Here is a 25461-nt window from a genome sequence, read left to right as displayed (position 1 = left end):
TACTGTTTTGAAATTGAAGAAGGCAATACATGTCAAATTGTGAAATGGGGAACTATTGGAAAATATTTTAGTCACAGATTCAATTGAAATATAGTTGAAAATACATGGCTTTTTATGAGTACACATAAATTGTCAAATTCACCTTGCTTACATACATCTAAAAGTTACCTGCATGTGCATAAATGTCACTCGAATCTTTTGTAAATAATTAAACACTTTTTAATTATAAAACAGCCTTTCTTTTGACAGTGCATCAAACAATTGTTTTACGTGGCATATTTGAGTTAAAAGTAGAATTAAATTGAATTGCTGAGTAGAGGTATTGTGCAATTATGGATGACAATGACTCCAAGACATGTTCGACATTAACATTAACATTTAAATACAATTTTTTTACACGTTCCTAATTTAAAAAATAAATCAAACTATAATATTCAATAAAATAAAGGTTGTGATAGAAAAAATTTAGAGCTTTTCAATGTATTTTTGACATCAAAAATATTTCCTATATATTAAAACTATGGAAGATGGGTTGAAATTTGAGATTATTCCATTAATCCAAATTGACATTAAACTAATGCTTATGAAAATATTCATTTGGCATGAGGTTTACATTATTTCCTCGATACAAATTAGAATTTTGCTCTGACTTAATTTTAAGCGTCTTCGTAACATTTCTCGTCCATATCCATGATGACTGGTGCCTGACAGCAGTTCAATCTTTAAACTTGTGAAGTTTTGCCACAGTAAATGAATCGTCTCCGATCATCATGGTCCGCCTGTTTTCGTTGGCTTTGTCTTGGGGAAAATGGTAACAGCCAAAACCAATGCAGGCATTAACACAGTTTCCAGCAATTCTACGATGTGCATTTAAAGTGATAAAATCTAACAGCTTTATAAAGTTTTAAACCATTTATAACATTTTTTAAAAGTATAAAATATTGTAAGCGTAAAGGATATACATTAAAATTTAATATTGATCACGATTTGTTTATGGCGTTATCATTGTCCACGCCGTTCAACTTGTCTTGAATCTCTTGTAGGGTTTTACCCTTTGTTTCTATAACATAGGTCATTGTAAAAACAATAGCGATTAAGCAGCCGAGTAAGTACAGCCAGTAATTCATGTACATGCCAACGCTGTCGGCGAACATTTGGTAAGATTTGTTCAGGAAAAACGAAGATAGAGCCAACATAAGCGTAGTGAGAGCTGATGCCACACCTTTTATGTTTGCCGAAAAGACCTCGCCCTTGATCGTCGTCACGATAGGGTTCAGGCCTATCGAGTAGAAAAAGCCGTGCATCATGAAGCAAGCGAAAGGCGCCCAGTTGATTGGAGTCAAATCGACATCGGTGTTGTCGGACAAGAAGAACCAAAGTCCGACGAGGAAAGTCGCCAAACCGCAGCCGATGGAAGATATTATCAACAGGGATTTACGGCCCACTTTGTCCACGATGAGCGAAGATATAAATGTGGACACGACCCAGACTACCCCGAGTATTATAACGCATTCGTTTTGCCCGATGGGTCCGAGGGCGTCTTTGGGCAGGGTGACCGAAGTGTAAGCTATCATCGCGCCTATTCCAGAACATCTCTGGAGGATGGAAAGTACTCCGACGATGATGACGGCCTTTCGGTTTCCTCTTGTGGCGAACAGGTCTTTTATCGTGCCTTTGGTGCACATTTGCTGTTCGACGGCGTTTTGGATACGGCAAAGTTCCTCGTCGACGTTCGCCGGATCGCCTCTTAGCCAATACAAAGATTTTCTAGCTTCGTCCCTCTTTTTGACCTTCAACAGAAAGTAAGGCGACTCGGGCATCCACGTGAAAGTCAAATAGAATAAGACTCCGAAAGATCCTGATACGATCGCGAGGACGTTGTAAGACACGTACGGACCGACGGCGTACTCGAAAAGCACGCCCAAGTAGGTCATTATGGCGAAGAAAGTGCTGAGAGATCCCCTGACCTTCGGTTCTGCGATCTCGCCCAGATAAATAGGCACGACGGTGTAGACAATGCCGAGCCAGAGCCCTGCCAGAAACCTCGCCAAGTAAAGATAGTAAGGCGTACGAGTGAACAGGATGAAGAGCCACGACGTGATGGGTAACACGTTGAGAAAAAGGAGGGTCTTTTTCCTTCCGATCCATTCCATTATGTAGCCGCAGGGGATCGGGCTGAAAAGATTCCCGAAGTACATGAGCGAGACCATCCAGGAAGTACCCCCGGTGTCCATGGGCACTGGAGAATCCGGACCGAGAAGCAAGTGCATCGTCGGCGAAGGCCAGCCCATGGCGTTCCCAGTCATAATCACAGCAATTGTGGCTGAAACAATAAAAACATTTCAATACATTCAACTGTATTTGTCCTTCGACCATCTGGAATAATTCCGAATTGGAATTGGATATACACATTTATCTGGTTTTTTTTTGTCTGGAATAGTTTTCTTGGATAATCCCTCGCCTTTGAGATGATGACTTTAGACTTAAGTTGACTATCAAAAGATTTTTACCTGGAATGGGCGCAGGTGAGTTGCTAGCCTATTTTAAAGAAGAAAGAAATGTCTAAACTCCCGTGCAAATGAAAATATGTCCCACTTCTTGTATGAAAGAAAGTTCAGCGCTCGCAAAGTGAGCATACAGAAAGTACAAATTCTATTTATCGCTCTTGTTGTTATTTCTTTCTTTTTTTAATTTATCTTTCTGGTTAGTAGTGAGTGCATATGGGTTGGGTGAGGTTAAGGGGTTGAATAGTTAAGAAGAAAAATAACTTAATTCTAGGACTGGTATCCCCTAACAATAATATACATGAAATAAATAAAGGAAGTTCCTTCTATGAAATTAAAAGTAAAATGAGATAGAAATCTTGGCACAATGTATACCAATAAGGCAGGCCAGAAGAGAAAATTACAAGAATATTAAACAAAAATGATCAAATAATAACGTAAGGTCTCTGCTTGGAGGGAGAGGAGGTGATTATACAGGTGGGATTTAAAGGAGGAAAAGGAGGCAGCGGAAAAAGGACGAATAGGAAGGGGAAGGGGAAGGGTGTTCCAGAGTTTAGGGGATCGGGTCAGAAGGATCTTTCGAAGGTATGGGTTGTATGTTGCGGAAGGATAAGGTCGATTTGGGATGAGCGGGTGTTACGAGTGTGATGTGAGGAGTTGAATTGGAGGGATTGGGTGATGTAAGGAGGACGACGAGTGTGGACGGACTGGAAAAGAAAGCGACCTAGGAAATACTGTGCACGAAAGGAGGGGAAGAGCCAGAAAAGTTGGGAATACAACCCCGACACCCGGGACCCCCGTGGGGTGCCGAACTAGAATTTTACGCAAAAATCCATATACGCTTCATTCGCACGTTCCCCCCTCCGAGAGACCACCGTATGCCACACAGCTATAATCGAAGAAGGGAAGATACACGGAGTTTGCGGGTGAAGGAAAGGAAGAGAAGCCAGGACCGACGAAACAGGCTGAGGGAAGCAATACAATGGCGGGAAATTTGGGAAATGTGAGGATGCCAGGAAAGGTTTTGGTCAAAGACTACTCCTAGGGTTTTAACCGAGTAGCAGAAGGGAATGGGATGGTTATTTAGCATGAGAGGTGGGATGCTGGGGAGGGAATTGAGGAGTTGCCTGGACCCGATAATTATGGCGGTGGATTTTGACGGATTGAGGACTAGGGAATTTTTATGTGCCCATTCGTTGATGGAGTTTAAGTCTTTTTGTATCTTGAAAATGGCCGTGTGAAGATCGGAAGGGTGGAAAGATATGTATATTTGGGAGTAATGGGCGTATAGGTGGTATTTACAGAACTGGAAGGAGTAGGCAGGTCGTTAATATAAATGGAAAAAAGAATAGGATAGATGCTAGAGCCGTGGGGCACCCCAGATTTTAGTGGGAGAAAAGAGGAGGAAAGGCCATTGGGAAGGGAGACTGCTTGGTAGCGATTGGTATGGTAGCAGTGGAACCAATGGATGGTGCTGGCGGAGAAGGAAAAAGATTCGAGTTCAGAGAGGAGGGAAGAGTGAGGGACAGAATCGAAGGCTTTGGAAAAATCAAGAAGGACAAGTATAGTGTAACTTTCCGTTGGCCCATTGCTAAATGGAAAATTAGGTTAGAGTTAGGGTCGGATAGGGTTGGGTGAGTGTTTTAAATGAACAAGACATGTCCTATAAATATAGCTTTGATGTGTGGGCAATGATCAATTTACAAGTAACAAATATGGATATATGTTTGTTTGAAATATCGATGTTTCGCATTCCACCCTCACTCTCTCTCTCTCTCTTTTCTTTCTCTTTCTCTATCACCCTCTCTCTATCGCAATCTTTCTTTCTCTCTCTCTCTCTCTCTCTCTCTCTCTCTCTCTCCCTCCCTTCCTCTTTCTCTCTCTTTCTTCCCCCCTCTCTCTCTATCTATCTTTTTTCAATATTTTCTCTATTTGACACAGATTTCACATTAATCCACTATGCTAGGTCCTATTTTTGATCGTCTAATTATTCTAGCGCAAAAAAAGCAATATCCACGTTGATTTCTTTGTGATACATTTTTACATATGTTAAGTGTAATTAGTCCTGTTCAAATGTGATAACAGTCGTTTAAATAAATATAATCGACCTTATTTACATATTTCAATTCCGGTAGGAAACTTGTCAGTATCCTTGGAGTTTTGTTTGAAAGAAGCCGTTATGGGAAGAATATGTCGAAGAACTCTTCTTTCCACTTGCAAACGTTCTTCCTCTCAACTGGGACAATGTATGGACGGCTGCTTTTAGAGTACGTTTGTGTAGATCAGGATTGGGTACTACCCGATGGGTAGAGCCGGTGGTCGTGCCCTCACGATATCAGAGCAACAAGTGCGCCCTATTATTAAATTTCATCACGGACAAAACCATCTGACATCTTTTCACGTTTGATTTCTCAGTTCGGAGGACAAACACGCGAACGAGTGTAAAATGAGGAATGTCGCCGTCCTCAGACCTGCATTTCGGAAGAGAATATTCTATCCTTTTTAAAAAAGATGGTTCCTATTCACATTAAGAGAGAGAGAGAATATTCTTGCAAGCGTTATTTGGAGATCGTGAGATGCGTTCTGGTGTGACGTAGGTTCAGAAAAACATTTTCTTTATCGTGCCAACGTTTCGACCTTTATTGAGATCATCTTCGCCTGGGATGTATAAACATTGTTTATATTGTTGTGTGTAGTGAGTAGTGACCGTTAATCGATAATTATTCAGAAATCGTGAGATGCGGTCTGGTGTGAAGAAAAACATTTTCTTTATCGTGCCAACGTTTCGATCTTTATTGAGATCATCAGAGAGTAGCACTCTCAACACGACACGCAAGAATGGCACAATTACACAGAAGACAAACACTTTGAGCCCTGAAGATGATCTCAATAAAGATCGAAACGTTGGCACGATAAAGAAAACGTTTTTCTGAAACCTACATCACACCAGACCGCATCTCACGATTTCTGAATAATTATCGATTAACGGTCACTCCCAGGCGAAGATGATCTCAATAAAGGTCGAAACGTTGGCACAATAAAGAAAACGTTTTTCTGAAACCTACATCACACCAGACCGCATCTCACGATTTCTGAATAATTATCGATTAACGGTCACTCCCAGGCGAAGATGATCTCAATAAAGGTCGAAACGTTGGCACAATAAAGAAAACGTTTTTCTGAAACCTACATCACACCAGACCGCATCTCACGATTTCTGAATAATTATCGATTAACGGTCACTCCCAGGCGAAGATGATCTCAATAAAGGTCGAAACGTTGGCACAATAAAGAAAACGTTTTTCTGAAACCTACATCACACCAGACCGCATCTCACGATTTCTGAATAATTGTTTATATTGTACAAATTATATAAATATAGGATGTGAAAAAATGAATTTATACAATGCTAGAAATTTTAGACTCAATCAACGTATTTGTACTCACTCAAAGGGTTTTTTTTTTCTGTGTAAATGTGTCATTATTGGGTGTCGTGTTGAGATATTGATGTTTTATGTTCATATTGGATTTTGAAGGGGTGGAGAAGGAAGTATGGATAGAAAAAACGTTTTTATGAGAGGAGTCGGCTTCTTTGACGTGAAAGGAGCCGACAATGGGAAAAATAGGTAATGGTTCTGCCTGATTATCCTTTCAAGATTATATAGACGGGGATAATTAGGGAAAGGAAAGCCAAATTGTTGAAGAATTAGACTGTGTAGAAATGTTATATGTGTGGAATGTAATGATTGTTTTATATGTTGTATTATATGTTTTGAGTGATATATTTATGTTATCGATATTGAATTTGATTAATGATATTAGAGTAGTTGCGACTGAGTTTACAAATGTCCGTTCTGTAATTGAAGCTGTGTTTATCTCTGTTGATGCAAACCATTTCTAAAAAGTTACGTTTATGGGATCTTTAATTTTGGAAAAAAGTGTGTGAATTGTTTTATAGTTTTTGAAGGCTATTTTAAAGTTATCGGAAGAGAGAAATGTGTTTAATTTATGTGATAGGCCATGAATGAATGGCACGAATATGTATGTTGGTTTGTCTGGATTTGATAGATTTGATGTAGCATTATTAGTAATAGTGGATGGTGATTGGTATGGATTATTCTGTTGATTATATGTTTAGAGTAGTGATTGGTATGGAGGATCTGTTTGTATATCTTTATGTTCTTGTGGTGAAATGATTCATGGTTTAGGGTAATAATTCTGTGAAGTAACCCTTTGGCCGTGTTTATTATTGTATGAAGAGTTGTGGTAGCGATCTGTGTTTCTTGGTTTTTGATACCAACCTGTGATTAATTTGCCATCTGGTTGTTTTATTACGAGTGTATCTAAAAATGGTATTTTTTTGTTGTTTTCGATTTCATGTGTAAATTGTAGGCGTGGGTGAAAACTATTAAATATATCTAATGTAGTTTGAATTTGATCTGTGGGAACTGCTGTCACTATATCATCTACGTATTTAGTGAGGAAGGGTAATGTGAAAGGAAGTTGTGGGATGACTGGGATGAACGAATAGATGTGTCATAATTATGTCTGCAAGTATCGGGGTGGCTACCCATGGCTATACCAAATAGTTGTTTGTAAAAATGATTGTTAAATGTAAAATATCCGTTAATACAGCAGTGTCGAACCATTGTTATGAACGTGTTTTTTATAGACTTGTGTGTGGTGTTATGTTGGTCCATTTATCTTTAATAATGTGCAGTGTTGTATCTATTGGAATGTTGATGAACTACGATAAAACATCTCTAGATATGAGAGAGTAGTGTGAGGGATGTAAATATTATTTCATTTACAAAATTTTATTAATTGGAAATGATGGCACGATAAAGAAAATGTTTTTCTAAACCTACGTCACACCAGAACGCATCTCTAAACTTAACTAACGGTCACTAAACACCACACATTCTTGAAAGCGATCGACGTTGGAACTTCGGAAGCTGTCAAAAAAGTCGTGGCAAAGGACTAGGGTTCTGTAAAGTTTTTCCCAAGAGGGTTTGAACAGCAGGACAGAAGCTTTCACCTTTGCAGAACATGATACATTTTTGAAAAGAATTGTTACCTGGGTGCATTGTTATACACCCAAGTTCAATGAAGCTAATATAGCAGAGGCAGGGCGAGGCAGACTCCATGAAATCAAGACCCGGGTGTCTTCCAACAACTATTTTTATTATCTAATTTGCATGCTAGGTCTAAAGTGGTATACCAAAAAATATAACGAATGGTTAAAACTGTGCCATCGGTTCTCTATTCAGAATATCACTTTGATGCTTTTTATGGTAGATGATAAACGTCACTCATGTACAAAGCTTCTTAGTGAAATAAATCTCCATGTTGTTAGTCGCACCAGGCATCGACATAATTTTTTGTGTGCCAAATTTCATGTAATTAATTGCGAATATTTCTGACCAACGATATATCAAACAAAAGGACGAAAAATGCGATATGCACAATTGAGATATATTTCGATCTTCTTTTAATGTGTTTAACAATAGTGTAAATACTTATCATCGTGAATTGCAGAGATTTTTTTTTAAAAATTTTAAGGGCTGTTATACGTCTATAATAATACGTAATGGTCTTTGTCAAACTGTTGTAACGCAATTTATACGCAAGGATTAAATCAAATAAGGTCGGTGTAATAATATATGGAGAATCAATGAACTCGGATCGACACAATTATCTATTGTACGGTGTATTATTTAAACAAAAAAAGTTGTTCTCCAGGAGGTTGAATAGTTATCGATCAGGAGGAACCTACTGGGGCGGTTTTCGCCAAAGCATGCAGATAAATAGACGGAGGATGAACCAGGATTCTGAAGTAAAGGTATTTTATATATTATTATATTCGACTCACCTGCAGTACTGGCCATGTACTGGCGGAAGATACCCTTCGCCTCCGAAGACATGGAGAACGCGTAGAACATTTCGATGCGTCGAGGTTTCTGAAACAGGTGACGCTTCGTTCATAATGGGTAGAATTTTTCGCTAAAAATAAGGTCATGTCAAAGAATTTTCCAAGTCGTTTTTGCGTCAAGACAAATTTAAATGTATTCAGTTAGATTTAATCAGTCCACATTAATCGGGCCCCGGAGGCGGAGGGGGCGCCGAAGCCGGTTTTGCCCCTTGGCCCAACTGGGTTTTTTGATGAAGTCATTTTCGTGAACACGTATGGTCTTTGGGCGATGGCCGACCTCAGAGGTGGACACGGAGATGCCTGCTTCACTCTAGGCACAACTGGGTTTTTTGATGGAGTCATTCTCGTGAAGATGCATAACGAGGTCTTTGAACGATGAACGTTTTCGGATGTTGACGTGTTCAATAGAGATTTTTCCTTCACCCTGGATCCAATTGGGTTTCTCGATGGAGTGGTGAAGATACAAACGCGGTTGTTGGGTGATGACAGTCATCAAAAGTGGTCGTTAATATTACGAAGCGTTTATATTGATGTGACAACCTCCGCGTCAGGACTTGACGACCCAACCCCTATAACGAGCATTATCCGGGAGGCTTGGCTTCTTTGAACGTCTAAATTAACTATTGTAATGGCATCTAAACCCCAAAAGAGCAAAATCGGCAAGTCTATTGAAAATGATTTCCTAGATCTACAAAATTCCTCATGTGGAACACCTGCTTTAACTAACTAAAGATTCATCACCAATCTTGCCACAGGGTAGTGGACGAAATAAAGCAGAATTCTTCTCATGGGTATTGTATCGAAATCTTTACTGCTAAGGAATGGCTTTATTAGGCGACATAGTTTTTTCCTAGTTATTGCAAGGCAGTTACATAAGATAGGTTATGTTGCCTCTGCAACTTCTGGATATAGTCGACATTGGTCATCTGTTTACCGTCCCATTTTTTTTAACAAGGTATTTTACAAGATCCTGTTATTCTGTTTAGTTCCTTTTTGTTGAGAAGGAATGCCTCTTTCTTCTATTGGGTTGTTTTTGCGAGTAGTATTTTTGCTTGCTTCATGTTGGTTTACATTCCTAGTATTAGTTTTTTTTGGTGTTCCGCCTGCCAAACAACATTATCTTGTATCACCCCTCTATTTAGTAGGAGCTCGACTTGTTTGGAGCAGACTCGTCGAGATCTCGACGAAACGAGAATGGCGCTAACACCAGTCACAAACATCACAATCTTCTTAACAGCTTGACTCATCGCTCACTCAATAGCTGCCACATCCATCCGGTTCATTGACATCCAATAGTCTCAAAACATCGCCCATTCTCATGCCACTACAAAGCTGTAGTCACTAAAATACGTTCAAGTCCCGGAACTCACCTCAATGTAATCTTGTTAAATTAGGCACTCCCAGGCTAGCCTGACTGTCCGAAAGTATGTATATCCACATATTCATTTTCTTGTTTATCAACTCCTATGCGTAGAGCTGCATTGCACGGACTTCAGCTTGGAAAATAGTTAAAACCAGTACAACACAGTATAACCAAGCGGTTATGCTTGGTTGTGGATTTCCGTTTTGTGATTCGTTCCCTTTATCCTTACCCATCTTTATCAGTGTATATTATGGCCCCTTCTTCAAACATCTTGCCTTTCTGCCAAAGATCTCTGTTATCTATGACCGCTGGCCTGTCAAATTTGTGTTGTCCTCTCATTTTCACAGATACCGTTATATACGTCTGATTTATTTTAATTCTTCCTAGGATATTGTTATGATTTCTTAGGTAAGGTTGGGTTGGGTTAGGATAATTTAGGAATGAGAAGGTTAGGGCTAGTGTTAGGGACGGATTAGGTTACATATCCATGATCCATTGTTTTTCCGTGAAACAAAGAACATAATCTAGTTTTGTTTTTATATTAATCGTCTTTTATATAAAAAATAATAACGTGCTTAGTAAAGATTGTCTATTATTATTTTTATATTAAAGAATATAAAGATAATAAACAATAAATTTTACAAAAAATATTGAGAAAAAATGTACGAATAACTATGATCAATGTTGTTCAATATTATTTAGTCTTTGACTTACATTTGAAAGAACGGACAGATGAAAGTTATTCAGACGTTTTTTGTCTAAATTGGTGAAATTACGGCGTAGGACTTGCTAATATTTTCATGTTGCGTCGATCTGGAAAAAACGAAACAAAATACCTCAAAATCGATTAAGACAAATTTTCATTGTCATTTATAAAAATAAAATCATTAAAATTAAAGGAAATTGAATAATGTGAAAAAACCCCTGACTAATATTTAGGAAGATTACACTAGTCTGTTAGCCAGACCTTGGCCTTTCTATACTTGGAATAGTATGACTGATGACTGAATCCAATTCCACTTACAGTTTCTCAGTCGATTTGATCAAAAATGATTACGTCAAATCAGTCTGATGAAGGGTTTCGGCGAGGAAAAGAACCTCAAAGACAAGGACGATCAGCAGCAGCTCCTCAGAACGATCTCAGATCGGCGTTTGCCCTCTCTGACAACTTTGAGCCATATTAAGTAAAAAAAAACCACTAAATTCATTTGAGTTCTTTTTTTGTTTGCTAAAGATAAACAGCAATTTGGACAAATTATGAAGTCTTTAGTTTAGCAATTGCACAGTTTTTTCTTTACTACAGGCATTTGGACACTACGAGCTTTTTTTAACTTCTGATGTTGAGGAGGAGAAGACAACCACTCGAATTTGGTGTGAAAATGCAGGGAAATACACGGCGGTTGATTGAAGAAGAATTGCAGAAGCTCACGAATCACTGATGCCACACGTCGGTTCCATTGAAATTTTTTTTCTCAACAACCCTCTAAAGAGAGGCTCTTCTTGTTTCAAATCAAGAAATTGATTCTATTCGAGCGGGCTTCGTAAATAGTTGCTTAACTCTCTTCAGGTCAAATTTTCGCGGGTATTTTGGCAGGATGCTCAGTTTTGGTAAATCGACGAATGTTCTTCGGTATGACAATGTAAAAGTCAAACCACCTTGATAAACTAAAGGACTTGAAATCCCTCTGAGAGTACGTGTGGTTTGTGTTAGGGTAAGTTAAGAATGATGGTTAGGTAGAGTTATAGTGTTAGAGATGGATTAGGTTAGGTTAAGTTAGTTAGGTTTGGTGTTAGGGACGGTAATATAACATATCTGTGATTCAATGTTTTTCCATGAAGCGAAGATCAGAGAGTGCGAAGAGCGAGTTTTTACATTTTTGAAAAATTGATTGCTTTCTGAGGAATGTGTACGGTAACAAAGATCTTGCAGGAGTCTATCGGGTAAAATATAGAGAAAAGCCGACCATTGCTGGACCTACGGTTATGTCACGAGGTCATTCTTCTTATTTAGGGAGGGACGTTGAAGAAATGACTTGTGCTGGTTGGAGTGTGAGTTATGGAATCATGTCCCGATCAGCTTTTCACGAGTTTGGTTAGAACTCTACGAGGAAACGGTCACGCAAAATAGAAAATTTCGTACCCAACCCAAAATCCTATCCTAGTTAAAAGGCTGCTTATCGTCCGTAATAACCTAAGCCGTCCCTAATCCTAACCTTACCCGTCTCTAACCCAAACCTAACGTACCAATTCCTAAGCTAACCTATTAAAGCCAGCCTAACCCAACTTAAGCCACCCCTAACTCTCATCTAGCCTGCCCATTCTTACCTAACTCGTCCCTAACCTTAACATAACCTTCAACATAACATAAACCAACCTATACGCACTCCCAGTTAATGTGAAAAATATTCACGAGAAAAAGAAAATTGTGTACTCTGCCCAAAAACATTGTTAAAAGACTGTTTATCATCAGACATCATGTTATCATAAATCTCCGAGCCATCTTTTCTCATTGATGGAAATGGAGGACTTGCGTACTCGTTGTTTCCATTGATAAAGGTGTCATTTTTATATTTATATTGAACTTAGTTGGTTTTAGCAATAATATGTAGTCAAAACAACTAAAAAGTAATTTTCATGTAACCTTTTCATGACTAACTAAAGGGGTTCAGTAAACTACATTAAAAACCTAATGCTTTGTTTCATCGTCTGACTTAAAATATTCAAAACTGTTGCGTAACATCACTCAGAAGTTCATACGCCTTCCCCGTCAACGACACGACGTCAATTAAATTTAATATGACGTCAATTACTAACTAACCTGTTTTTAATTTTTCTTTTGTAGGAACGAGTGACCTTTACTCGGAACAGATATATTAAGACCGTAAGAATGTCCAGCAACCCGGACGACTTTAAGGTTGTTATTAAATATGGTGGTTTTTTTTTATCATAGATCATTTTTGATTTGCGTGCTCGCTGTGTTGGTCTGTCAGACTTATCTAGCTTCTGTGCTTGGAATAAAGTCCTGTCTTAACTATACAGGGTGTTCGGCTACTCGTGTTACAAACTTTGACAGCAGATTCTACATTCAAAATGGAACCAAAAAGTCCTGATTAACTATGGTCCGAATGTCAACACTATCGGTTATTTCACTTTTTATGATTTTTTAAGATTTCACGACCTTGCTTCAAATAAAAAATGATAACTCCAAAACTAAAACGTTTTGGACAAATCCCTTGATACCATTGAAAACTACGTTAAATTTCCAATAAGATGTGATGAATATTAAACTTGTAAACGTTTGCGAAATAAGCGTTTTAGCAGTTTCAAAGTTGAAAAACTTACTATGGTGATTCTAAACTACCGTTTCCAAAGCTAGAGACCAGCAAATTTCAGAAAACGTACTCCATTTAATACCCTTTCTAGTGGCGCAATTGATTTTTTTGAATTACTTTTTCCAAAGATGAAGAAATTGATGAAGGAAAAGAAAAAACCGTGGTTGTAGGATTGGTAAGGTGGAAAAAAAATACTTGAGGAAATTTTGATTGAAATTATTAAACTTTTTTTAAATTTGTGTTTAAACCGAATTAGTGCAAATGTTTACTGATTTACCAACACTGCTGCAACTTTGATTAAAGGATTATTGAATTATTATTCTCCGGAATAAAAGAGTTTTATGATTCAAAACATTTTTAGTTATCTATGTGATACCTTGTTAACACTATGGCTATTTTTTCTAATGAAGAATATGATATGTATATTATGTACGGGTTTTGCGGGTTTAATGCAACGGCAGCGCGTCGAAAATACATTGCAGAGGGTGGATAACATTTAGAATCAAAATTTAAAAAAAAAGTTTAATAAATTCATTCAAAATTTCCTTAAGTTTTTATTTTTTATTATTATTAATCTTTCCACCTTACCAATCCTTCAACCACGGTTTTTTTCTTTTCCTTCATCAATTTCTTCATCTTTGAAAAAAGTAATTAAAACTGCACCACTAAAAAGGGTATTAAATGGGGTACGTTTGGAAATAAGTTTAGAATCACCACAGTAAGTTTTTCAACTTTGAAAAAAAAAATTTTGTTCAAAGTTCTCGCTACTAAAACGCTTATTTCATTAACGTTTACAAGTTTAATCGCATGTTATTGAAAATTTAACTTACTTTTCAATGGTATCAACGGATTTGTCAAAAAACTTTTAGTTTTGGAGTTATTATTGTTTATTTGAAGCAAGGTCGTGAAATCTTAAAAAATCAGAAAAAGTGAAATAACTCCGAAACTGTTGAGATTCGGACCATAGTTAATCAGGACTTTTTGGTTCCATTTTGAATGTAGAATGTACTGGCAAAGTTTCTAACGCGAGTAGCCGAACACCCTGCATAATATATATAAATGTTTTTGAATTTTTAAATTTTTCAGGTCAATTAATTGAAAATGAGTTGATTGAATAAGACTTTAAAATTATAGGTGATACCCTCTGATACCTTGGAAGCTCTACGAAATAGTCAAGAGAGAATAACAATCTTTTTAAAAATAATAATTATCTCTCCATATTTTTGATGGTGAATCGAGTCAATTATGTCGATACATTTTGTACAGAGGTTTTTTTTTTCATGTTTGATTTCAGCCGGATAGGAAGTTTAGGCCTTTTGACGAAGTAAATACCACGGGATAAAATGTGAAAAATCATCAAATATTCATTGTTTATTCAATGCCAATGGGGCGTTGGGGCTTGTTTTCCCCCGTTGGATAAGGACCTTGGGTTCGATCCTCACAACCCCACAACCCTACTGCCTCGTCTGGTCTTTTTTTCCTCAAACGGGTAAATTTTTCGTTTTTCTCGAGTATTTTACTCCACCTTTGGCCCAAAAACCGGTTGATAATAATATTCGATGGGCGCCGAAAAGATTCGCGACTGAAATAATAAGGCCTTCGACCCGGAATTTGCCTTGAAGCCACTTTGTTCTTCTCTTTGCTCCCAGCCCCGCGGCAAAAAAATTAAACCTTGGTTTTCCAAAATAATCTTAAAAGGAATTAATTTAAAGGAAGAAAATTAAATATCCAAACAATATTGATGTTTCCTAATGGGTTTTCACAATAATCGGCCAGGTGGACTTAAAGTAAACATTTCAAAACGGCACAATGTTTTAAAATAGATAAACATTTCGAAAGCAATACATTTAAAAATAAAACCGCCTCGATGGATAAGCATCAATAATCTTTATAATCCTTCAAAATGTCCCCGGATTAAAAATGTATTATCCTACAAAATGTATTCTCATCAACGACAAAAAGCTATTATTTCATGTGTACATAAAAAAAATTATACGATTTTTTTGCAACTACTGAAGAGTTGATTAAGCCTTAAGAATAAAGAAAAAATGTGTACCAACTTGTAATTTATTTGTTGACTCCTTATGATCAGATGAATATCAATATTTTGAAGAACTGTAGAAGCATTCGATTCGTTTTTACCTTTGCAGCTAAGACCTTTCCAGGTTGAAAACAAGCCGGCGTCTGTCCGTCTAAAATCCCTTCGAAAGTCAACAACTCGGGGGATTCGTTTGAAATCGAATTCAATTACGTAGTAAAGTCCAGAGGCGTTAGGGATTTCTTCAAGGCCCTGTCAGACATTGGGAAAACAACAAAACCACCCTTGTCTGGGTACCAAGGCATGAGGCAACGAGGAAACCGATAAATTGGACAAGGAAGATTAAGTCAGAACACTTGTCAGTTCCGAACACATGTGGCATACGAAATTGCCATTAGGCAAAGAAAAAAGCAAAGCACAATTAAGGAGAAAAAGTTGAGTAAATAAGGTAATTTTTGATTTTCGCAAAAGTCAAAGTCAGTGGTTTTTTGGGATGCAGAAAACAAATATCAACATTGTTTCTTGCTAAAAAATAATTTTTTGGACTACTTTGTCACGTCGCTCAGTCAATACGTCAAAATTATGTGTATATATACATCATTTGTACCCCTCAATCGCTTTAATAAAGCCTTGTTGTTATTTGGTCCTCCGGGCCGGATCTGAACCAGCGATCTATGTATCTCCAGTCCACACCTCCTAATATTTAAGTTTTTCATGAATTTATGGGCACATCGGTGTATCTCAATTACAATGCTTTAAAATCTAACCGTCGTTGGCATTGTATGAAATTGGAAAAGTCCAGTTTTCCGACGGTTGTAATGACACAGAGGAATTTTGAAGTCATTTTAAGTCTTGAACACTGGAAATCGAAGAAGCAAAAATTGCCCCCCGGCTGAGCCAGCCTAAAAATTTATATTGTTGTTTGCTATAAGACTTCGTATTTAAGGGATTTAAACAATGCTTAAACCGTTGCAATTTTTTGTTGTAATTTTTGAAAGAAAACTTCCGTGAAATTTTTTGTGGGCAAATTTTTGCCTTAACTTATCACTCCGAACCTCACAACCCAAAATAGAATTCAACGAATCTCGTTAACAAAGACCGAGGTGATTTACTTGAGTTATCAGATATGCAGAAGCAATTAAAGAACGACGACGTTTTCTATGCCTGGAAAAAGGCTTAAATTAAATATAAAATAAATCTTTTCAAGGCAACAATTCACCAGGAAAAAGTTAAACCTTACTCTATCTTTCGGAAACCAAGAAATAAAGCATTCCAAAGTTTTGACCAAAAGTTAACATGGAATACTCATTTTAACCTCGACAGAACACAGGCACAATGGATATGCCAAACTCTTTTGGAGAACCTCCGTACTAACTCCTAAGATGACTCTTACGATTGGCAGACCCATGATCACATACGCAAGTTATAAATGGTGGCCAAAAGTAAAACAAATAAAGGCAGGAGAATTACGTCTTAAAACAACACCTACAGCTGCAATGTAACGTAACCTCAAACTGCCACCACAATATATTAAAATAGCAGCATGGTACTAATGCAGGAGGTTTGAATTTAACCATAAATTCCGAATACATCTGGGCACCAAAAAGGAATGGGAAAGAGAGGGAACTAATTCCCTCAAAAATGGCACCATCCTTTGGTACACAGATGGATCTAAAACACAGGAAGGTACGGGGGCAGGAGTGTTCGGACCCGGAACCAAATACTCAGAACCCATGGGAAAGCACACCAATTCATGCAATTGAAAGATGTATACAATTCAATCTAAATAGAGGATACAAAAACAAGAATATAGCTATCATGTCAGATAGCCAAGCAGCCATCAAAGCACTAAGCTCAAATACCATTAGTTCAAGGATGGTGCTGAACTGCAAAACCAAATTAAATACATTAGGCTCGCAGAATAAAGTCAGCCTCTGCTGGGTCCCAGGACACATGGGAGTAGAAGGAATGAGAAAGCGGACACCCTTGCAAGAAAAGGGGCTGCCACACCGCTAATAGGACCCGAACCCTTCTGTGGAATAGGAATACACACTATTAACGAATACCTCAGACAGAAGGGCAAAAAGAAAATGAGCGAACTTTGGAATTCACTTATTGGACATAGACAATCCAAGAATCTTCTAACCAATTTTGGCAAGAAAGAAATCACAGAATGTGTCAAAGGAAGCAGGAATAGACTGCGAATCTTAACAGGATTCCTGACAGGACACTGTAGATTAAATGGACATCTAAAGAAAATTGGAATAATCCAAGATGGCACATGTAGATTCTGCAAAGAAGCAGAAGAGACACCAACACACTTACTAACAAACTGCGGAGCTACACTAGCCCGCAGGAGGAAGTGTTTTGGGATGTACAATGTGACCATAGAAGAACTACAACCATTGAAACCGGGCCTATTAATCAAGTTTCTTGATGAAATAGGACTCACCGATGTGCTTTAGGCAGAGCACAGGGGATACAATAGCTCTTAAAGGGCGCAGTATACCATACCCTGAAATATTATATCTATCTATCTATCTATGGTACTAATGGTAAATCGGTGGAAAGAAAGCATAGAACAAATTCTGGCCATACCAAAATTTTCAAAAAGTTAAAACTATCAAAACATCTGACTTTTCTTTGAAAACCCTTTCAACATAATTAATGAAAAAGAGCAGAATGGAAAGATAAATCAAAAGAAGAAACACTTGGAGACAGACCTTCTACTGTAATGACAGTTTACAAGATGGAAAATGGTAGGGGCATGGGCACAATAATAATAAACTGATAGCCTAGCCGTTCTAAAGCCTCTCCAAGCCTGCGAGATCAACTCAAATCTCGTCTGGAATTGCCTAAATGCCCTAAAATATTGGAATATTCAAATAGCCTGATAGTTGGGTATCAGGCATCCATGCAGCAGGCTGCTCACAGAAAATACACCACAAAATTTCAGAAAGAAAAAAATCAGATGGCTATAACGGTACTTGACGAAATGAGAGAAAAGCTCAATTTTGACAGACCCTTCCAAGTGGACATAGATAAAAAGTTTGGAAGAAAGGTGGCGCAGGTTTCAAGAAAGGGCGTTAACGGTACACAGATGGATCGAAGATGGAACAAGGAGTAGGTGTAGAGATAAAAGGGCCGAACTACATCCTAGCAAAGCTCCTTGGACTAACCCCGACAATTTTTCCAAGCTGAAGTCCATGCAGTACAACTCGGTATCTTTCTACAGAAGTTAATAAAGAAAACTATGAAAGGTGCATAGATGTACATACTCTCAGACAGGTAGTCAACCATAAATGCACTAAATGCGTATACTTTTGTCTCGAAAATTGTCTTGGGGGTGCTTAAATTGTCTAGTGACTCTAGGAAAACACACGGAGAGGGTTCCAGACATGAAGGCATAGAAGGAATAGAACGGGATGACCAATTAGCCAAAAAAGGGCAGCCCTCTCACCCATGGAACCAGAACCACAACAGGTTCATCGGAATGTGTACTTAAGTTGGAACTTGAGAAAGAAACACTCATGCTCTAGATAAAAGAACCAGGTTTAAGGCAAGGTGAGATTTATAAACATATCTAAATGGAAGGCAAAAGGACTCCTCTCTCTCTCAGCAGGCAGGATTTGAGAAAACTTATAGACCTCTGTACCGGCCACTGCCCTTTTAACTATAATCTGAAGCACATGGGCAAAGCAGAGACATAAAATGCCGTCTCTGTCAGGAGGAGCCATAGACACATATTCTTTGTGAATGTGAAGCATTAGCCCGGTTACGGTACAGCCACTTCGGTAGGGCATTGCTCACACCAACAGAGGTCCGGGAAGAGGTCTTTCACTCACCAAGAAAAGTGCTGTCTTATAAGAAAAAGCGCAATTTCCAATGTATGGGTATAATTTTTATGGATTTCACAAAAGATTTTAAGTCGCAGGAGGAAAGGATTGTCGTAATTCTATACCAAACCCCCCCCCACAATTTATATACATGTTAGTCAATATTTTATTAAATTCACTAATTTCGTGGTCCGCTTGACCAATTAATATATTACAATTAATTAAGGTTTTTAGTTGAGTAAAAAAAGTCAATGGCATAAGCGGGATTTTAGCGGGATAATTTAATAAGTAAAATCAAGTGTATCTTCACGCAAGCTCTCCGTGGCCATTTCATTTGTCGCCGAGAGTCAAATAGATTTCACGATATTTGAAAAATGGCGAAAAGCGATAGTTCAAGTGGTAGAGCAGCGACGTATTTAGCCGAGGGTCGTGGGTTCGAATCCCGCTCGTGGCACTGACTTTTTCATCTCAACTAATACCTTATATAAAGATTAATTAATTGAAAATTTTCCGAACTAACGTTGAAAATATGGGCTTTACATATTTTCCCTTTCACGGAATAAGCATTGAATCATTGATATCTAGCCTAACTAACAACCTAACCTAACCTTGCCTTACCGAACGTAACGCCTTTGCGATGATAAAGGATACTAGGTTTATGTTCCCCTAGCACTGCAGCCTTCTAGCTTATTGTACATTCCTCGTTCCTTAGTTCAATGCATTCAACGCGATCCTTCTCCTAAGAAGTACTGTATCATTGAATGAACTTGCAACAGTTCCTTTTCCTGAGCTTACTTTGTATCCCACGTTATGCCTCCATTGGGCTGCTGCTTCGCATTCGAAGATATGGGTGGCCGTTTTTCCTATTCTTTGCACAACCTACATCATTGAATATATTAGATGTTTTCTTAGAAGCCAGTAACCGGTTAATAGTTCTATCACTCCTCTGAGTGCAGTCCTCTCTAATTGTAGCAATCAATTTGCTAGTCTTGGTGAGGGTTGTTTTAGCAAAAGATTACTGTGTCTAACGTCCCTAGAGTTTATCCACTTCTCCCTTTGTCTTTTCTGGATCCATTCTGTGATAGAAACCTAGCCCTTGCACACTCTAACCTAACCAGGGGGCGTCGGTGGCCGTAACTGTTTGGGCGTTGACTCGGCGCTCATCACTGTAAGGTAAAGGTCCCGGGTTCGAATCCAGCATTCGAACCCAACACACTTACAAATGGGCTTTTTTTTCAAAAACACCGGCACCCTGAGGGTTGATATGACATCTGCTGTTGCGAACTTTCGTAAAAAGAAAAAAAAATATTACCGAATCTAACCTAACCTATTCGTCCCTAACCCTAACCATACGTAACGTAACCTAGCCCTTGCACAACCTAACCTAAGCTTATCCCGCACATTCCCCGGTAACGCGAAAATGGACACGCAAAAAAATTGTGTATCCAGACCAAAAACATTTGAGTTTTGAAAAGTTCTCAAAAATAAATGTCTCTTATAAGATCTTCCAGTTCCTTTCGTACGTTATACACTTTCCCATTTCCGATTCGAAAAGCCGACAGGGCGAAAAAAAAAACAGTCGAAGTTCTTTTATATCCTTATCGGCACAGATATCGAAAACACATCCAATTATCCGTTTTGACAATAATTGCCTTTCGATAAGAGAAAAATCGGTCGACATGATTTGTTGACCTTATCCATTTTTATGGGACGACAAAAATTGGCAACGTATCGGATGTGATGATGATGTTGACTCTTCAAGAATGGACGCCGCTGTAAATCTTCATCCGGAAGGAGTCGAGGAGTTCCCGTTCAAACGACAATTTTACGACTTCGGTCGTTCTTATCTGGTTCATTACTGATTTTTAAACGTAGATTTTAAAAAGTACCTTCAGGATTCTCTTTTCATTCATTCCTTTCAAATATCTCAATATAGCCATTTTTAATTTTTGGCAGATTGATTCCACTGAAATATTGTTTTGCGTTTCTAAAATGTAAAAAAAGATGGTGGAATTGCACTGTAAACCAATCAGTTTAATGTTCATTGAGCGAAGAAAAAGTTTAAAAATATACACATTTCGACTTCCCCCCCAATAAAGTACAAGCAGTCTCATAATGAAAAGGGATCGGGTGAATCCTGTGCAAAACTCGAAGGAGCATAAATAATAATTAAAGAGAGAAAAAATGATTTTTTTTAGGAGATAGTTCAAAAGCTTACCTTTCGTCAATTGGGGTGCAGACTGACTGGATACCCTCTGGCTAACATCTTTAAATAAAAGTGATCGAGGCCGTGGCGGCTGCCTCTTCTCGACCTCACATCAGATGGGGAGGTGGACCCCCATAACCACCCCCTCTACTTCAACCCACTTCCTGACGTGAACATTCTGTACATTTATCTATTTGTATTTGTGGATAAGCAACCCTGAGATCGGATTAAAGAAAACAACGACTCCGGCCAGTATCGAACGAGACGAGGTTCATTGACTACCGTAGAAAGTGTAAAAAGTTGTGTATTTTCAAGTTTATTTATTTATTTATTTTTTTATTGACTCAAAAGTTTATTTTTTCATATTATTTTGCATTGACCGGAACAGAAGTTAACTGAAGGCACTTGTCAGGTGAAACTTACTCGTCGTAAGTTGGCAAGAGTCAGTTCTCAACCGTGGCCACTATTTTTCCGCGCTGCCGATAAAATGTGAGGTCTTGCCACTACATTTCTAATCAATACTGCAGGGCGGGTTTTCCTTCCTTCAAAGAGGATTTTGCGTTGCTTGGAGACATTTGCAAAGACACAAAACCTGACGGACCGTCTTCAGAGGTGGTCGTGAATGGAGATTCTTTACTCAGACTCCAACTGTGTTTTTCGATGGATTTGTACTCGTGAGGAAGCAGGCCTTTGCTAATAAACCATTCACACCTAACAATGTATACCACGTTTGCCCCCTCGCTAAAAATGAAATAACAAACATGATTAAAAGAAAGCAGCAGCATCGGCAGAGAAGCTCTCGCTATGTGTATTGCCCCTCGGAGGACCTGCTTCTTAGAAGAGCTTACTTTGGACAAAAGCCCACACATATGTTGCTCGATGTGCCCAACCTAATTGAAAGGTAAAACTCCTTGGCTCCATACAGAGAGCGTGTAGGAATGCGAGAGAATTATTTTTGAGCACGGCAGTGAGTATTTGGGTACACTATTGAGATTCTTGGAGGAAACAGGGTTGTTTTATCGTATATAGTGCTGATAGTTTTTTGTACCTAGCATGTGATGAGAGAGAATGTATTTATTGGCGTGAATGTAAAGTGTGAGAGAGCCGATGGCAGAATATTGAGTACCCATCGACCCTCAATTAGGTTAGTTAAATAGGTGTAAAGGGTGATGGAGGAATATCGAGTATTCCACTACCCTAACTGAGTGAATGGTATGTAAATAAGTGAGAATGTTATCAAAAGTGAGTGAGAGTATGAATGGGTAAAAGAACTGATTGCGTTGGAGGCTGAAATGACCTAGAAGTTCATAACCCCTGGAGTCCAACCTCGGCTGGTCGGATAAGTCCTAGGTCTGATTCTCGACTGACAACACCCGGGGAGGGTGATTCTCCAGATTTGCCGGTAATTTATTGTAAATTACAAAATCTGGAATTGCCGGTGACTGCGAGAAGTGATAAGCTCAATAGGCTGTGTATGTATGTACATGCGTGTGCAGATTTGAGTTTATATAAATTAGTAATCAGTATTCTAAGTCGTCTCAGCCAAAATCCTTCCGACAGATCATACCAACCTGAAAAAAGTTTCCTTGCCTATATTAATTCTGTCCGTAGAAAGACTTTTTATCGCGGAAATTTTCCCTTGACCGGATGACATCAAAGCCAAAAAACCTCATTACTTTTCCATCTTCCTACCGTCTAATTGGTCTGTTCCTAAATATCCAACGAATGGGGTGTGCATTGGTGCATTCCTTGATGTGAATCAAGCCTTGGATCGTATATGACACTCGGGCTGCCCTAGAAGCTAGTAGTCCTTCCTAATACCTGATCGTAAAATAGACTCTATAAGCTGGCTATCGCCCAGATGCAGTGGTCTCCCAAGGAAGTATCTTAGGACCCATCTTCTACTCAGTATACTCTTTTGAGCCTTATTTATATTTCTCCAGACTTCCCCAAATCAAGATCGAGTCACTAATCATGCGCATTTCTCTGGCGACACGTGTCGTCGCGATAAGAATATAGTTTGCCGGTAGATTGGTTAATAGGCGAGAGTCTCGTTAGTTATCGGAATTAACCAGACAAATCGACCCACCAACCATGTCCTTAAATACAAATTTGTATAACAAAACAAAAATTATACATTTTTTTGGTTCGATCAGCTGGGGGAATTATTGTTTCTTTGATGATCATTGGATAAAAAATTCATAAATCTCCAGTTTTTATCCAAATTTATCGTTATTACAACTATTGGAAAGCTGGAGTTTTCTACTTTTAGACGATGCCAACGTCGTTTAGATTTTAAGGCATTGTAATTGAGATACACCGATGTGCCCAGAAACTCATGTAAACTTAAATATTAGGAGGGGTGGACTGGAGATACAAGATCGCTCGTTCAGATCCGGCCCGGAGGACCAAATAACGTCAAGGCTTATATTAAAGGGATTGATGTATATGCTAGAGTACAAATGATGTATATAAATATCTATCATATCCATAATTTTGACCGATAGACGTAGCAAAATAGTTCAATATATTTTTTTCGGCAAGAAACAAAGTTGATATTCGTTTTCTGCACTCCAAAAAACCACCGACAACAAAATTATTGGGAAAATAAAAAATTACGTTTTTTCACACAAATTTTTTGTCAATTTTTATTCTCGAAAATCACAACAATGCTGACAACTTTAAAGCGATTCCACAAATCTACGGGAAACTTAGCATGAGCTTGGAACCCTATGAACTACACATAATGCCGCAAACTTGTACTTCGTTCATAAATTAGAACCGGAGACACAAAATAAAACGTTTGAGGTGTTTTTGTTGATTTCATCCTTATTTTTCTCGCTTTTAACCCAAAGGGGCTGTTGATATAAGCTCAAAATTGTTTATTTTTTTGTGAACTATAAAAAATCGTATTCAATGGCTTTAAAGGGTGCTTGAAACGAATCCGATTTTCTTAAAATGTTTTTTGGCCTACTTTACTGATTTTTTAAAAATCTTTTTAAATATCCAATCTCATTTAATTATTCTTGCGTATTATTTTCTTATTCTCAGTAAAAATACACATCTACTAATATAGAATCATCTTGAACTACTTGCACAACGAAAACAAAAAAACCATATTTTAACAAATGTAGTTAAATTAGGTTTAAAAATCGCCAAAAAAATTACCGTTAAAACCTACGATTTCACGTCCGTAGCCTCTCCTCGTGAGAAGAATTAATTGGACCGAATCTCCCACTTGCGATTCCTTTGTAAAACTCAATGTAAACAATCCATGTCGAAAAATAGTGATAACTGGGTCCTTTACGACAATGTTCAGTCAGAGAGGAAAATCCTGGTGAAAACACAGCGATCAACCCTTCAGTCCTTCCACGATTTTGAACGATCTGTTCGACTTTCTCTTATTTTTACTATCTCACTATCAATTCATAGAGTTCACTTCAAAAAAGACAGAGTGAGATTATTTTTATTTTTCTCTTAGAACAAGTTTTTGACGTTATTTGGTCCTCCGGGCCGTATTTGAACCGGAGACTTGTGGATCTGCAGTCAACCCTACCTCAATATTTAAGTTTTATCATGAGTTCTTCGTGGCACATCACGAAATCGTAAAGAACTTTTTGTGAAGTTGTAAGACAATGCAGAATGCACAGGTGAAAGGATGCTAAACCCGCTCAGCTCTTCAGTCTTGAAGGTCGCCGATATCGTAAAACGAATGGGGCCTCGTTTCATTCGCCAGACCATTATACTAATTCGGATATTTTTTCCGTGACGCTATCTATATAAAATAACCATAGAAAACGATTTTTTACGAGCATGGAACAGGTTGGAGCAAGAGACTTTTTCAAGGACGTATGTTGAGTCGGTCTTCACCACAGACTTACGCCACATGACAAGTAATTGGGATTTCAACCCTTTTTAAGCATTATTCCATCCCTTTAGAGGAGTCTGTTTGTTTTTAAGTAGCTGACCATAAGGAAAAAACTCTGTCATTTTAAGACGTTCGTTTTATTTTATATACGTTCTAAATTGGAATGAACAACGTTTTCTTCACTTCCGCCATCTTCAGTGGTCTGTCTGTGTAATTTCCGTTTAGTAGAGCGTCTTTTATAAGTGAAAAGGTTTCGGTTAGATTAGGAATGGTTAGTTTCAATTTTTCATTGCTCTTTACAATATGAAACAAATGAAATGGTTAGGCGAGACATCAAATTTCCGTTAGTTTCAGGTATCGCTCCGGGATCAATATTAGGGTC

At 38.2% G+C, this 25461-nt stretch overlaps 1 protein-coding gene across 3 annotated transcripts; it reads right to left on the bottom strand.

Annotated features, from left to right (window-relative positions):
* Nucleotides 1-61: 61 nt before the first annotated feature.
* LOC106671112 (facilitated trehalose transporter Tret1-like) lies at nt 62-21299 on the bottom strand. Of its 3 annotated transcripts, none has more exons than XM_024229501.1 (4): nt 21224-21299; nt 10514-10612; nt 8377-8464; nt 62-2323 (listed from the first exon to the last, which is right to left on the bottom strand). In XM_024229501.1, exons 3-4 carry the CDS (start codon nt 8444-8446, stop codon nt 981-983), a joined length of 1413 nt encoding a protein of 470 aa, XP_024085269.1. In that variant the 5' UTR covers nt 8447-8464; nt 10514-10612; nt 21224-21299; the 3' UTR covers nt 62-980. The 3 variants fall into 3 exon arrangements, with proteins under 3 accessions (XP_024085269.1, XP_014257428.1, XP_014257429.1); XM_014401942.2 differs by lacking the exon at nt 21224-21299 and adding an exon at nt 15192-15524; XM_014401943.2 differs by lacking the exons at nt 10514-10612; nt 21224-21299 and adding an exon at nt 15192-15527.
* Nucleotides 21300-25461: the final 4162 nt, after the last annotated feature.

This window comes from Cimex lectularius, unplaced genomic scaffold (genome assembly GCF_000648675.2).
Source record: "Cimex lectularius strain Harlan isolate CLEC.00 unplaced genomic scaffold, Clec_2.1 scaffold214, whole genome shotgun sequence".
Taxonomy (NCBI): Eukaryota; Metazoa; Arthropoda; class Insecta; order Hemiptera; family Cimicidae; genus Cimex; species Cimex lectularius.
Note: the sequence above shows the minus strand (reverse complement) of the source record. Positions and strands in the feature narration are given on the sequence as shown.

Bases quoted from the DNA above. Each gene is read 5' to 3' on its own strand.
- LOC106671112 (XM_024229501.1), bottom strand. From the start codon at position 8,446: ATGTTCTACGCGTTCTCCATGTCTTCGGAGGCGAAGGGTATCTTCCGC. The intron at 2,324-8,376 runs GTGAGTCGAATA...TTATTGTTTCAG, and splicing joins GTACATGGCCAGTACTGCAG to CCACAATTGCTGTGATTATG.